General features: G+C 35.3%; 2 protein-coding genes across 4 annotated transcripts in view; one reads left to right on the top strand and one right to left on the bottom strand.

The window, feature by feature from the left end:
• COL10A1 (collagen type X alpha 1 chain) overlaps positions 1 to 9,546 on the top strand; it is a 44,888-nt gene extending 35,342 nt beyond the window's left edge. For both annotated transcript variants that reach the window (XM_074187405.1, XM_074187404.1), the window contains exon 3: positions 7,192 to 9,546. In XM_074187405.1, the coding sequence (XP_074043506.1) occupies positions 7,192 to 9,080 (1,889 nt within the window). In that variant the 3' untranslated portion in view covers positions 9,081 to 9,546. The remainder of the gene's footprint in view (positions 1 to 7,191) is intronic.
• The window catches only part of NT5DC1 (5'-nucleotidase domain containing 1), a 236,821-nt gene that overhangs the window by 194,187 nt on the left and 25,766 nt on the right, over positions 1 to 16,868 (bottom strand). For both annotated transcript variants that reach the window (XM_074187406.1, XM_074187407.1), the window contains one exon: positions 11,633 to 11,714. In XM_074187406.1, coding sequence (XP_074043507.1) covers positions 11,633 to 11,714 — 82 coding nt within the window. The remainder of the gene's footprint in view (positions 1 to 11,632; positions 11,715 to 16,868) is intronic.

The following is a 16,868-nucleotide window of genomic DNA, read 5'->3' as shown; positions in this document are numbered from 1 at the left end:
GGATAGAGTTATAGTGGAGAAAGAAAAGAAAGAAAAGAAGAGGCATTTAGGTCAAAACTGATGTGCTTTTATACTGACTCCAGATGGAAAAATAACTACAGGGAAAGTGATGAGATGCCATCATAGAAAATAGGCCCCAGTAGAGGAAAAACAGGAGTGTGTAATTCTCATCACATGCCACCTGGCTGCCACAAACTTGAAATTTTACTTTCCTATCTATCCTGCTTATGTTAAAAATTAGTGATCCCATTCCACCAATCCATGATAAAACATACTGTCCCAAGTAATTTCACCACTGAATGATAGCACATTCCAGAGAAATAAATGTTACTTTCTCTCCTTTACTGAAACCTCTATTCTACATTGATTCCATTTTTAAAGGAAATTAATTTTTAAATAAAAAACTTATTACCTTAAGAAGTGCCTTCATTGATTTAGTTATTGATTTTTCTCCTTTAAAATCTTTTCATACTAACAGCTCTTAAATATATGAAGAGCTTTACGGTTTACCAAAATATAGTCCTCACAATAGTGCTGTGAGGTACAGAATAAAAGAATTATTCTTCTCACTTGACAGATGATGAAAATGAAACAAAGCCACATGCCCATGGTGACACAGCTAGTGTCAAAGATGGGACTTCAACAATACTAGTACTAGTTATACTAGACTACACTTTTAATGTTCTAAATGGTTTTTCAATTTATCAATTGGATTTTTCTTTATTTTATTTTCCTAATAGTTAATAAAAAGCTAATACCTAAAATGAAATAAATACTAAATAATTGATGCATTTTGTACCATATTCATTCTATCAAATCATGAAGGCATAGTATCACTTTCATCACAGTAGCTGATGGGGTTTTTAAGTTTTTTATGTGTCTGATGGATCTCTTTATCAATCTGATGAAAGCTTATGGATCTCTTCTTAGAATAGGGATTTTAAATTCATAAAATACATTACATAGGATTACAAAGAAAAACAAATTATACTGAAATATGTCTTTTTTCCCCCATCCAAATTCCTTGTCTCCCTGAAATCTAGTCCCAAGGAATTTCTAGGCCCAAGGTTAAGAATTCCAGCTCAAAAATACCATTAACAACTGACTCCATTGAAGCAAAAATATGTTACTTAATCTTCTCTTTTTGAGACTGGAGAAAGGAGGGAGGAGGTTAAAGTAGGGAAGTCTTAGACTTGTGATTTCATCAATGAAAGAGAACATCTGATATGGAAGTTCTCTCAACTCATGTAAATAAGTGATGGTTCCATATCACTTATATTAAAGAGCCTCCTAGGACACCACAAGGTTACCATTACTTGTCTATGGTCACATATTTATTAATTACCAGAGGCAGGACTTGACTGACTCTAAGGCTGATGAAGTGTTTAATTAACTGAAGTCAGTGACATGAAAAAGGGGGTTAATGAGCTAGAGCCTCTATCACAACAAAATCTAGAAAACTCCATTTCTGTGGCAATATAAAACAGATTGCTTTGCCAATAGTGAGCAAAGGTTCCACCCCACCAATCCAGGCCTCATATACAGTGTTAAATTTAACCCAAGCAATGGGAAGTAGGAAACCATGGCTTTATACTTAAAGTAGTAAACTATGTAAAAGCTGCTCAAATCCCTGCTACACTACATTTTAAGGAAAGCTAACATGGATAAGATTTTCTGTTTAACTAATAGCATATTTGTAGGTATTGGTGATACAAATTCATTTTGCTAGCACAAACTAGATGAATATAAACATCCACTTATGAAAATTTTGTTCAATCAATTAGGCTGCCCAAAATATTACAATTAAGATGTCTTCAAATGGATTTGTATGCAATTCAATTTTAGGTGTCTGCTGAATACCAACACCAACACACACACACACACACACACACACACACACACACACACACACACATACATCCATCAAGAATTGTGTATCTTAATGTGCTTTTTTTTCTATTCTGAACTAATATAAAAGGAATATCATAAATATCATCATCAATACATCTGTGTATGTAATAACTGCACAAGTTGGTTTTATTTGGGAAAGATGCTGTTTTCTCATTTAGAAAGTTTGTGACTTGCATTAAAAACTTGTTTTATAGAGGATGTATCTTCTCAAGAAATTATTGTTTTAAGGGATAAAAAATTCTTATTGTGAGAGATTTTTCTAATATTATTTTGATTTCTAATTTAAAATGGTATCATTTATACATAAATATAACTGCAAATCACCAAATAGAAACTAATATGTATAGCACTGAAGAACCATTAACAAACTCAAGAATTAACAATTAGTTTGTATTTCTATTATAAAGTATTACAATTAGTATGCTTAAGTAAAATCTTATCTATAAATTAGAGGTAATAAGGCAGCTAGGTGGTATAGTGGATAGAGGACTGAGTTTAGAATAAGGAAGATTCATTTTCATAAATTTAAATCTGACCTCAGACACTTATTAATTGGATGAACCCTGGTCAAGTCATTCAGCCCTGTTTGCCTCACAATTCCTCATCTGTAAAATGAACTGGAGAAGGAAATGGCAAATCATTTCAGAATCTTTGCCAAGAAAACTCCAAATAGGGTCAACAAGAGTCAGACACAACTCAAACAATTCAACAACAACAACAAATCACAAGTAACAGAAAGTCAAAATATTAATGGCACTAGAATTTATTACAAAATGAAAAACAAAAATTAAAATACATTATCATTCATTAACAGGCATTATAAATGATGACAGAAAATCCTAGATCAAATACATAAGTCAAGTTGTGACAAAGTTACAACACGCTGTCATAAATTTATAAACAAAAGTATATATTTACATTTGAGAAATGAATTAAGTAGAGTCAAAAAAGTTAAACTATGGTTCACAACTATTACATCACAACAAATTTCTGAACAGACTATGATTGCATCTTTGTGGAAGCATCTAACAGTTCAATATTCTGATGCTTTCATATACTTCTCAATTAGACTTTTCTTGAGGATGATATTGTTATTGTTTAGGTTTAGTCTGACTCTTTGTGGCCCTATGAATCAAACTATCCATGAGGTTTTCTCAGCAAAGATACTAAAAAGATTTGCCATTTCCTTCTCCTGTGCATTAAGACAAAAGTTAAGTGACTTGCCCAGGGTTACATAGCTAATAAGTGTCTGAGGCCATATTTAACTCAATTCTTCCTGACACCAGGCCTACCACTTTCTCCACTGACGCCAAGGATGGCATTACCTTCATCTTAATTTAATCGAATTGCTGGTCGGCAATCTACTAATTTTACAGTGGAAGAAACCATTCCATTATTATGCAATCAGTACATACATCTGTGCATTTTGTACAGCAGATATCTGATTCATATTACAGCACTGTATACACAACAACACCAAACATCCAAGCAAGTTCTGCCTTTCTGCATATTACTTTTCAATACTGTCATCATACACTGTATACATTTTCAATCCATCAGTGAAAATTTTTCACAGAAGCACTTTTTAAGAGTATACCCTGACATGACTTTTTTCAATCTTACTCTTCTGACCATTTTAATAGCTTAATTTTTTTACATAATGCCTCTTTTAAATAGACATTACTAACCCCCATTTACTGGGGTTTACTATTTGTTTTTGGATTTTGTTTTATACTAAAATACAGGAGACAATCCTCTCTCCTCCATCCCAATTGTAACTTGCATTCTTCTGGGATGTGTGTGTGTGTGTGTGTGTGTGTGTGTGTGTGTGTGTGTACATGTATGTACTACAAAGAATAATTTAGTTATCTCCAGGATTTTTATTCCACATACAGAAGTAAACTCCATTTGTTAAGAGGGATAGAGATTTTACCTTTTATACTGATACAGCAAACTCCTGGATAAGAAAATTCTACCAATGCAGGACAGCATCAACAGCATTGAAAGGTTCAGAGATCACACATCAACACTCAGGGAGTATGTCTTAGAGGAAGAAAATGATCCAGGTATCTCTGGCTTCAAAGTCAGTTATCCATCTGTCCATCTATCTATCTATCTATCTCTCTATCATATCTTTCTTCTATCATCTCATTATCATTTGACAATAAAATTAGATATATAATCTTATTATTACATATAATCACATTATATGCAACCATGTTATATCATATATATTATTTTATCATACTATAGATAAATATATCATTATGTAAAATTTATTTTAAAATTTTGTGTACACATGAATGTATATATATATGTATATGTATTCTATGTGTGTACACATACAAAGAAATTAATATAGACAGTGAGATTAATCAACAAAATACATCAAAGATCAAGACATAAGGAAAATGTATCTTCATCTGTTCTCCACCCAATGCTTTAATTAGCTTTTTTCTTTCATGTTAACTTTTCTGACTAATCCCATATTTGATATGAATGTGGATAAGTCACTGAATGATACTGGGTCTCCATTTCTTTTTCTGTAAAGACAAAGGATATCCTCTGTGGTCTTTACCAACTCAACAATGGAAATAGCACTTTAAGACAGAAAGACAGACAGACAGACAGACAGACACACCCACACACCCCTACCTCCTTCAACTCTTCCGTAGACTTTTTCTCCTTTCTCCCACTATTTGCAAAATGAATATTACACACATTTCTTTTGCTGGTCTCTCTCTATTCTCTACCTTAGTGATCATAAGTATTCTCAAGTCTTAACTTTTCACCTCTCTGCCTACACAAATAAATCTCTACACTAAATTTTTCCAGAATTCTAGTTCCACATTTCCAATTACTTGCTGAACTGCTGTAAGGATTAAATGAGATTCTATATGACACCTGCTTTGCAAACTTCAAACTACCATATAAAATCTTAAGTTATTATTATTATTATTATTCTATATCCAGATAGCCCTCCAACATTCCAAGCCAATATAAAAACAAATGAATCAATTGTCTTCTAACTTTCTTCCTCTTGCCTATAATCCTATTAATGGAACCAGGATATACTGCAGTAAAAATCATGTAGCCAAAAATCATTTTTTCATCTTTCCTTGTCTTTTATCTTCAACCAACTTCTAAGATTGCTATCTCAGCAATCTCTCATATACATCATCTCCTTTCACAACTACTGCAGCCATCCTAATTCAGTCATTTATTTCTTCTTGCTTAAATTACTTCTAGTATCCAATCTTCTTGCCTCTTATCCATCCTCCATACAATGATATGATTGTTACTCTACTAAAAAAAAAACTGGAATAAAGTATAAGCTCTTGAACTTGTCATTGAAGACCTCTTGAAACACAGATATAACTTCCTTTTCCTAGCTTTATATCATGCTCTTTCTAGTCACATATACTCAATATTCCAGTCAAATAAGAAGATTTTTCCCATTTTTCCACTCTCATATTGACATTTCCCATGTCTGTTCCTTTGCTTGGTCCAACTCTTAATCCTAGAATGTACTTTTTCTCCCTTTCTTCTCCAATTCCATATTTATTTATGTTCCTTCTTCCATTCAAAGTCCAATTTGAGATACTTCCTCTTTCATGGCACTCCACCATTGAAAAGCATTCTCTATCTCCTTAAATTTCTCATAGAACTCCATTCAGATCCCTCCTTTATACTTCTACTCTCAATCTCACAATTATATATAGATTTTCCCTTTCAATAGTAAATGAGCTTTCTTTTTTTTTTTTTTTTTTTTGGATTCAGACCTGTAGGAGTACATCTTTGTATCTCTGAGAACATAGCACAAAGGTCCAGCAACTAACAGAAGTGGTTGAACTGAATGGATTCTGTGCTACATTTCTAAATACACTATCTACAGGCTTGAAGCTGGAAAACTTATCAAATACTGAGAAAATCTGTACCCCAGGTTACAATGAATGCTCCTTCATTCATTTGTTTGTATTTCTTGTATACACTTACTACACACAAGACACTAGACCCTGAGGGTGGACAATACAAGATTTGTACTCACAGATCTGATCGCAATGGGATATTAGAAAAAATAAAGTTTATGAATATTCATCTGCCAATAAGCCTAATTTAATCATACATGTTCACTTATGAACATAGGGCCATAGCTTTAAAAATGGAAAAAACTTTACTTTAGAAAGCTTTATTTTACAGCTAAGAAAACTAAGGCTTCAAGACTTGGTCAAGGTCGAAGAGGCAGAAACTTACAGAGGTTCTTTATGTCTTTAAACATAGAATCAATATTACCCCTTCATTTCTAGCTTCCTAACGATGCTTTCTTTTTATTCTGCCTCAATAAAAGAGAGGACAAAGTTCACCAGTAGCTTTGAGAATGGAAGACAATTTAGGTTGAAGTCCAACCTAAACTTGAACATCATCTAATACAGGCTTGATGGTCAGTCAACAAGTATTTGTGCTTGTGTGATGTTCCAGGCACTGTGTGGTAAGTGCTAGGATTCAAAGAGAGATAAAAGACACTATCTGCTTTCAAAAGCATCTCCACAGTGTAACAAATGTGTTTCCCATTAAAACTAAGTTTTTATGAAAGAAAAAAAATCGCTATATTTAAACCTCTTCAAATTTATTCTTCCTTTGCAATCTCGACCTCTTTCTACTGTATCAAAATAGGCAGAAATATAGCTATATTCCTTTATATTATATATAAAACATTCTCAGACACATATGTATACATGTCTATGTATACATGCTGACATTCCTGTATGCATATATAGGTATATCTATACATATATTCCAAAAAAATTCAATTATGAGTTTCTGGTTGATCATGAGGACTGGAATTTGCACTTTGTTTTCCATTTTTGTACTCTCAGCCTACTACAAGGATTTTCACAAAATTAGCACTTGAGGAATATATTCTGAATTGTTAAAGTGAATGGATTTCACAATCCCATTATAGGCTATTAGAAGTTGAAATGAATGAAAGTATCTACAGTACTTTGTGTTGTGAAGATACTGGAATAAGTCTAGTAACCTATTCTACTCTATTAAGAGTTATAAATTCATTTTGTGTATATGACTCTTAAAATTAATAGATTTTTATTTTGTGGAGGGTTTAAGTTTGGAGTATTCCTAAAAACAGGAAAATGAATTAGATGGCAACAAAACCTTTTTTTCAACCCTGTGATTTATAACTTTGGAACAGTAATTTTTCCACAAAAATTCTAATTTTGTTTGTGTGTGTGTGTGTGTGTGTGTGTGTGTGATGTCTTTTAGGCATACCAATAAGAGGAGAACAAGGTCTTCCAGGACCACCGGGCCCCACAGGCCCCCGTGGACAGCCTGGACCTTCTGGACCTCCAGGAAAGCCAGGCTATGGAAGCCCAGGGCCTCAAGGACAGCCAGGTATGCCAGGACCACCAGGTCTGTCTGCAATTGGGAAACCAGGCATGCCAGGACTCCCAGGAAAACCAGGTGAGAGAGGACCATATGGAGAGAAAGGAGACATTGGGCCCGCAGGCTCACCAGGGCCAAGAGGCCCATCAGGACCTCCTGGAATTCCTGGCCCAGCTGGATTAACTGTTCCAGGCAAACCAGGACCACAAGGGCCAACAGGGGCCCCAGGACCAAGGGGTCTTCCAGGAGAAAAAGGTGTGCCAGGCATTCCCGGAATGAATGGACAGAAAGGGGAAAATGGATATGGAATTCCTGGAAGGCCAGGTGAGAGAGGCCATCCGGGTCCACAGGGTCCCATGGGACTTCCAGGGCTTGCTGGAGTAGGGAAAAGGGGAGAAAATGGATTTCCAGGACAGCCTGGTGCTAAAGGAGATAGAGGTTTCCCAGGGGAAATTGGGCCCCCTGGTCTCCCAGGTCCCCAAGGTCCTCGTGGAGAACCTGGAACATCAGGAATAGGAAAGCCAGGGGTCAATGGGCCACCAGGATTGCCAGGGACACCTGGAACCAAAGGTCTTCCAGGAGCTCCGGGAATAGCAGGTATGCCAGGAACACCTGGGTTTGGTAAACCAGGCTTGCCAGGGATGAAAGGGCAGAGGGGACCTGAAGGCCTTCCAGGGACACCAGGAGTCAAAGGGGAACAAGGCCCAGCAGGCCACCCAGGGGAACCAGGTTTGGATGGGCCCCCAGGACGCACAGGGCCTCAAGGACCAAAAGGAATACCAGGTAGCCATGGCATCCCTGGTTCTAAAGGGGAGGCAGGACCAATAGGTCCTGCAGGGTACCCAGGGGCAAAGGGAGATAGAGGTGCACCTGGATTAGAAGGAAAACCAGGCTACCCAGGAGAACCAGGTCTCAATGGTCCCAAAGGCGATCCAGGGACACCAGGTCCAAAAGGGGACACAGGATTAGGGGGTTCTCCTGGTTTGCCAGGCCCTGTAGGAACAACTGGAGCTAAGGGACTACCAGGACAAAATGGTGAGCCAGGCCCTAGGGGAGCCCCTGGAATCCCAGGCACAAGAGGGCCAATTGGGCCACCAGGAATTCCAGGCTTCCCTGGGACTAAAGGAGACCCAGGAAGTCCAGGCCTGCCTGGCCCGGCTGGTATTGCAACTAAAGGACTTAATGGACCCATGGGGCCACCAGGACTACCAGGTCCAAGAGGCCACAATGGAGAACCTGGACGTCCAGGGCCCCCAGGACCTCCAGGTCCACCAGGTCAAGCAGTCATGCCAGATGGCTTTATAAAAGCTGGACAAAGGCCAAGCTTATCAGGGACCCCTCTACTAAGTGCAAATCAGGGTATAACAGGAATGCCTGTGTCAGCTTTCACAGTAATTCTCTCCAAAGCCTACCCAGCAATAGGCACTCCAATTCCATTTGACAAAATTGTCTATAATAGGCAACAGCATTATGATCCAAGAACTGGAATTTTTACCTGTAGGATACCAGGTCTATACTATTTTTCCTACCATGTACATGTGAAAGGGAATCATGTGTGGGTAGGTCTATATAAGAATGGTACCCCCATAATGTACACCTATGATGAATATAAACAAGGATACTTGGATCAGGCTTCCGGGAGTACCATCATAGATCTCACAGAAAATGATCAAGTATGGCTACAGCTACCAAATGCAGAGTCCAATGGTTTATATTCTTCAGAATATGTTCATTCATCTTTCTCAGGATTTTTATTTGCTTTGATATAAAAACAGCCTTATAGCTAGTCTACATTGTCTGCTTGAAAAATGTTTTTAATGAAATGTTTTCATAGAAGACACTCCCCTCCAAAACCATAACATTATAAAAACTAACCTTTTTTAAAACATCTGGAAGAGGCAAATTTACCATTAGAAATATGTCCAGGATACCCTAATGTTTTATGTGAAATCATGTGATATTGTGAAAATTCATTCAACCTGTACTATAATTCACTAAAAGGAAGAAATAGAGACTTACCACAAAATCATCTTTTAGAGACAAGTAGTCTCTAGAAATAAAGTCTAGGATCATACATATAATAGCTAAGTTTACCCAAATCTTTTATACAACTTCTTAACATCATACAGAAATGTATCTTTGAAATTTTTCAAGCTAAAATTATAGCTAATTTAAGCACACCTAACAAAAAGTTTTTGCTTTGTTTTTTTACAATGTACCAGCTCCTTATCTGTTTAAAAGCAAATTAAATAAAAACTTCAAATTTTAAGAGAAGAAATACTTTCAAAGCTCACAATGAAACTGTCTTGAATTTAAATAAATAAAACAATCTACATAATTTATCTTGAGTGAAATATATATGAACATTCAAATCAAATTTGAAAAGAGAATAGTTGGCCTTTTGATTGACTACTTTACAAAAAAATATTGTTAATGCCAAGAAAACCTCTAAACACAAGAATAAGAGTCTTAAAAGAAAAAGATTTTTAGTCTAAGGCAGATTTGATTTCAGAAATTTGACATCTTTCAAAACTTGCCAAATTTTAGCCACTCACATTAGCACATTTTGGAGACATTTAGGAAAAGGTACTATATACTTAGTAAACTTGAACACACAAATATGAAAGGTGCTGTACCCTACAGTACTTTCTGATGGTGCATTCTGAGAAGGGTGCATTCAAATCTGTTTCCCTACAATGGTGCTTGTATGAATAATAAAGTAAAAGTTTTCTGGCCAAACCAAAAATCAAAATCAAAAAACTTACTATGTTAAACCATTTCTGCCATAAAAGGTGCTTATTCTTGAACCATCTCAAGTATTATCTGGTAGATGCAAAATCATCTTAGTTGCTACCTTCAAAGTACGGAAAGTTGTCCTGTAACAAGATGACCCCCTCAAGCTTGAATGTGAAATGGTAGCATTTCCTTCAAATTTATTTACTTAAGGGAGATGGTGCTGATGAAACTTGAGTGCAATCAATTGGTTCACATGATGATTACTGTTTTTGTCAGTGGAAAGTACCTTTTATTACTTGGTCTCTTGGTTTTATTATGCTAAATGTTTTGTTCACTGAACACTTTTTTTTTACAAAGAAATTTCTAAATATTTACAGTTCATTGGTCTACCTGCATATCTTGCATTTCCATTAATTTTGGTGGGATAACAACTAGCTTCAAGGCTTCAACAATCTAAATAGAGATTATTTATGCTCTGTTATATTTGTATATTGCTGTTTCAAAAATTCCATGACAAGCCCAAATTTTTTGAAAGCACAACAAATGTTTTTGCCTACTTTTTAATTATACTGCAACAAAATCAAGAGAATGGATTTTTAGGTTGAATTCATCTGAAACAAGCATATTTGCTATTCTAATCTGTTCTTTCAATGCTTTTTATTTTTCAAAATTAAAAGAATGTAAACCAATAAACCGGTGGACATCTTTAAAAGCTGACTTGGGACATGCTTCTTTATTAATACTCATCTGTTACCTCAATGCTGTGGTTTGACTTGATAACATATAAAAGCAATTAGTCAATTAAAAACTGTCATCAACTATAATAAAAGAAAGGTGAAGTCCTGAGGCACACAGTTGCTGATAAGTTAACACCCAAATGCCCACAATTGGGTGAAAAGTGTCAATCATTTCATCCCCAACTGCCAAAGAAAGCTTCTATCAGTCCATCACCAAAAGCAGTCTAGCAAATACAACAGTAATACATGACTGAGTGTCACTAAAAGTAGAAAAACACTCAAACTCTGAAAAATGGTAAAGGTATAGTTCCTAGGTTCCATCATTTTCATTCCTGATAGATTATTATAAAATCAGGAAAAATTTTTTAAAGTAAATAATTGTTATCCTGTGGGCATAGCTGGCAGACCCTTAACTTGGGTTAACATTTAATTCATCACTTTCAGGTATTACTGCCCTTGTTTTGGGTCAGTCAACTTTGTTTCTCAAATAAAGAGAGGTTTGTTTCTCATGAGCAGGCACCTTAGAGGCTGCCCTGGTACTGAACCAGATGTACATATCCATGCCAACAACCACAACAATCCTCAAAATGATGCTCTGGTCAGAGAATATCAAAACTAGGGCCCTCCACACTTCAGAACACACAGACAACCATAAGTAGCCAATTACTCAAAATATGCCAGAGAAGACTGAGAAAATAGAAATTATTATGATAACATATACTTCAGTACATAAAAAACTAACCAATTAAGATAAATGCAACACTTAATATAATATTTAAATAAAGACAATCTAATTAAGAGAATCAATTAATTCATCAAGGCTTTTAATAAGTTTCCAAGGAACTTACCTTTAAAAGCTGTTATTTTATAATTATGGTGTAAACCAGCAACAATATCCTTCCAAAAATCAAATGTTTCCAGGTTACTTTTCTGTAGAGGATCAAAAAAAACCCCCCAAAACAAATTAGTATCCTGATTTGCACATACAGAAAAAAATGGTGCTTATGCAAAAAAAAAAAATGGTGTTTATGTGAATGACTGAAATTTTGTTTTCTGCAACAGAGATACTGATATTTTAAAACAATAATCTTTCCCATCAATTGGGCCATTCAGAAAGCTGCCAATTACCAATCAAAAACAGATGGTCAAAACCAGAGACCTTTGTATGCCACTGGTTGAGCTGTGAATTGGCCAAATATTCTAGAAAGCAATTTGGAACAATGGGAAGAAAATGACTAAGTGACTCTTTTATCCTGAGGTCTCACTGTGAATCAAATACAAAGTACATCCCAAAGAGGTCAACAATAAAAGAAACATCAGAAAATGTTTATAGCAGCACTTTTTATAGTAGCAAGGGCTGGAGACAAAATAGATGCCCACAGGTTGAGAAATGGATAAACAATTTATGGCACGTCAATATGATAGAATCAATCCATCAACAAACATTTATGAAGAGAACCACATGTGAAAGGAATTTTGCTAAGTGCCAGAGAGAAAAGGAAAAAAAATTGGATTAATTCCTGACTTAAAAGAGCTTACATTCCAACTGGGAAGACAACGTGAATATGTATATATGTTTGTGGGGATACCTGCATATACATGCAGAAGTTAAACAAAACGAATACAAGATAGTTTGAAGTGGTACTGGGAAAGGTTTTATTAAAAAAGTGGAATCTGAGTTGAACCTTGAGGTATTCTAGGAGGCAGAAGTGAAGAGTCATCCAAGCATGGTGCTCAACCAGGACAAAAGCAAATAGGCCAGAATGACTGGAAAACAGGATGTATAAGGGAAAGTCATTTGAAAAAAACCCCCAAAAGGGAAGAAGGCATCATATTGTGAAGAGTTTTAAATAATAGTGGAGTTTGTATTGGATACTTGTAGAAATAGAGAATCATTAAATTTAAGATCTTGAGTAAAGAGAGCTATGATCAGACCTGCGTTTTTGTCAGCTAAGTGGAAGAAAGAAGAGAGTAGGAAAAAAGCTTGGGGGGGAGGGGTGTGTGCAAAGTTATGTCCAATTCTGTAACTGTTAAGATCAGGAGCAGGCTTCATCAAATTTCTGGATTGTCTTAAAAATTGTTTTTTCAGGTAGTACATAGAGCACTGGCCCTGGAGTCAGGAGGACCTGAGTTCAAATCTGACCTCAGACACTTAATAATTTCCTAGCTATGTGACTTTGGGCAAAATCACTTAACCCCAGTGCCTTAAATAAATTTTTTAAAGATTGTTTTCCTTACAATATTGTAATTATTTTATAAATTGTTCTGGTTCTGTTCACTCGACATTCCAAAACTCCAAGTGAATGGTGAAGAGGGTCTAAATTCAAGAGTATTAGCTATTTGTGAAGAGTCAGTCAGTCTATGTGTGTAGGGGGAGGGGGAGAAGAGAAGTTAGAGACAGAAACAAGATTTTGTACCTAAATGGATATATAAAATGAATGAAAGTGAAAAGGATGACACCAAGATTGCAAAACCAGATGACTAAAAGAATGATGGCACCCTAAACACTATTAGGAAAATTCAGAAGAGGGTCAAGTACGGTGGAGAAGATAATGAATTTTGATTTGGATATGCTGTGGCTGAGATGAATGTCTATGTGACATTCACTTTGAAGGAATGCACCCAGAACAGAACCCAAAAATGAATCTTATAATCATTAGTGATTAAGGAAAAGAGAACGAGAAGAAGCAGAGGTTGGGAAAAAAAAATACAGAGAACATGAAAACCCAAAGAAAAGATGGTACAAAGGAGGAGAAAATAATTAATAGTATCAAATCCTGCTAAGGTCAAGAATGAGTACCAAAAAAAGGTCATTTGATTTGGTAATTAGAGATTATACATCACTTTGCAGAGAAAGAAGTTTCAGAGTGATAAGGAGAAGTCAGACTGCAGGGAATAAAAGGGAAAAGGAAGCCGAGGAATCATTAAGACATCTTTTTCAAGGAATCTGGCTAAGAAAGGAAGGGTATAAACCAATATTTAACAGGAATAGTCAGATTTAGTGATGGGTTTTATGAGGGAAAACCTGAGCATATGTCTGTTAATAGCAGGGAAGGAAATCTACATAAGGAGAGACTAAAAATATAAAGGTGTGGACGAAATTAGAAGCAAAATGCTGCAGAATACAATAGGGAATGGTATTAAGAGTGTAGAGGGAGGGTTTGGCTTTAGTGAGGTACCTCTTTCCATCAAAATGGAATGGAATAAAGAATGGAATAAATACAAGGTAGTTTTCTGTAAGAATGTAATAAAGAAAAATAATGGAAGATGATGTTAGAAGACTGTAAAATTAGAAGGGGAAAAGAGCAAATTTATGATGAATGACCTTAATTTTTTTCAGTACAATTTAAGATATGGTCTTCAACTAAAAGAACAGAGGGGTACAGAGAGAGAGAGAGAGAGAGAGAGAGAGAGAGAGAGAGAGAGAGAGAGAGAGAATATGTGTGTGTTTCCATGTATTCCTATATGCATATGTATATATGTAAATGAAATTTCCACATTGGCTATGTCTGAAAACCTGTCTGATTCTGTAATTCTCTATTAAAATGAAGATTATGATTCATCAAACTTCTGGACTGTCTTAAAAATTGTTTTCCTTACAATGTTTTAACCATAGTATAAATTCTTCTGGTTCTGTTCTCTCCACTCTGCATCATTTTATACAAGTCTTCATAGATTTCTCTGAATCTCAACCATTCATTCCTCCTTATGAAGTAACAATGTTTTAGTTCATTCAAATATTATAATGGTAATTGCTATATTTCCTACTCTGCTACAACAAAAAAGTGGATCTCTTCCCTATTTGACCTCTTTGGGGTATACAAGTACTAATGGTATTGCTGAGTCAAAAGCTATGTAAAGTTTACTAATTTTACATGATGGGGGAATTAGCATATTTTCAATTTGCCTTCCAAAGTGGTTAAACCAATTTGCAGCTTCACCAACAAAGCTTTCCCCCGCCTGCACTACTGCCAACATTTTTTTGAGGGGGTGTGTCATCTTTGCCTTTTGATGAGTGTAAGGTAGTGATTCAGAGCTATTTTAATTTTCATTTCTCTTGTTAGTGATTTGGGATAATATGAGATTTGTTAGTATCTTTTGAGACTTTTATTTCACATGCTTTGACTAATGGGGTATCTTTTTAGTTCTTGTATATTTATATCAATTCCCTAAATAACTCAGAAAACAGACCATTATTGGGAAAAATGTACTGCAGATATCTTTTCCAATTTATCATTTCCCTTTTAATTGTTACTTTTATGTAACCAAAATTGTCCATTTTTATCTGTTATGATCACCACTATCACTTGTTTGATCACAAACTCTTCTCACTATCCACATTTATGAAAAGTATATGCTTATTACAAAACACTTCTCATGCAAATAAAATCAGATTTAAATAACTGGAAAGAGGGGTGGCTAGGTGGCGCAGTGGATAAAGCACCACTGGCCCTGGAGTCAGGAGTACCTGGGTTCAAATCGGGTCTCAGCCACTTAATAATTACCTAGCTGTGTGGCCTTGGGCAAGCCACTTAACCCCATTTGCCTTGCCAAAAAACCCCTAAAACAAACAAACAAACAAATAAATAAATAACTTGGCAAACATCAACTTTTCATGGATAGGGAGAGCTAATATAATAAAAATGACAATTCTACCAAAACTAAACTACCTGTTTAGAGCCCTACCAATCAAAATTCCAAAAAAATGCTTTAATGAGTTAAAAAAGGTTGTAAGTAAATTTATAAGGAGAAATAAAAAGTCAAGAATTTTCAGGGATTCAATGGAAAAAAAAGTACAAAAGAAGGCAGCTTAGTCTTACCAGATATAAATTATATTATAAAGCATCAGTCCTCAAAACTGTCTGATAGAAAATAACATCTGTATCCAGAGAAAGAATTGTGGAGTTTGAACAAAGACCAAAGATTATTACCTTTAATTTAGGGGAAAAAAAGTTATCTTATTATATAATTTTGCTATCTCTTATACTTTATTTTTCTTCCTTAAGGACATGATTTCTCTTTTACCACATTCAACTTAGATCAATGGAAACAATGTAAAGACTAACAGACTGCCTTCTGTGGGGGGGGGGGAGAGGAAAGTAAGATTAGGGGAAAATTGTAAAACTCTAAATAAATAAATCTTTCTAAAAAAAAAAGAAAAGTATATCCTTCTCTCTAATCTGCTTCTATGGAGGTCAGGTATTCATTCAGAATTTATTGTAGTAAACAGTATTATATTAATTAGTAAACTAAATTAGTATTAGTCTTAAATCTAATTTGTTCCAAACTGTCTTCCAATTTTCCCAGCAGTTTTTATTTTTTTCTTTTATTAAAGATTTTATTTGAGTTTACAATTCCCCCCCCATCTTACTTCCCTCCCCCCCCACCCCCCATGGAAAGCAATCTGTCAATCTTTATTTTGTTTCCCTGTTGTACATGGATCCAAATTGAGTGTGATGAGAGAGAAATCATATCCTTAAGAAAAAAAAAAGAAAAAGTTTAAGAGATAACAAGATCAGACAATAAGATACCTGGGTTTTTTTTTCTAAATTAAAGGAAATAGTCCTTGAACTTTGTTCAAACTCCATGGCTCTTTATCTGCCCAGCAGTTTTTTGTTGAATACTCTAGTTTTTATGGTCCTGGGGTTTAGAGAACACAAGTTGAGTATGCTGAGGGCTCTCTGTGATCTTTTAAAGATCATTTACAGTGGTTCAATAATCAAATTTGTCATTTTTTTCAATACCCTGACATGTAATTTATCTAGGTCTAGTAACATTAACTCTTCAAGGACAGGTACAGTTTTTCTTTTTTAACCTCTTAATCTTGATTTTCAGGTCCTTTACATAATTTTTTTTAACTTTTTTTCCGATCCAAAATGATTTTCCATAGGGAAAAAAGTAGAAGTGAAATAAGATTTGATTTCAGATACCTTCATTATCCTTTCCTTACCTTCAGCTCCCATTTGTGATGTCTTTCCCCTCTGAGAGGGCAGGGATTATCTTTTATGGCTTGTATGGACATTCCCAGGACTAAGCAGAGTTCTTTGCATATCTTAAGTACTCAAATGTTATTTTCCATTCTTA

The sequence above is a fragment of the Macrotis lagotis genome, chromosome 5, assembly GCF_037893015.1.
Source record: "Macrotis lagotis isolate mMagLag1 chromosome 5, bilby.v1.9.chrom.fasta, whole genome shotgun sequence".
Classification (NCBI taxonomy): Eukaryota; Metazoa; Chordata; class Mammalia; order Peramelemorphia; family Peramelidae; genus Macrotis; species Macrotis lagotis.
This window is presented reverse-complemented; position numbering and strand designations above follow the sequence as displayed.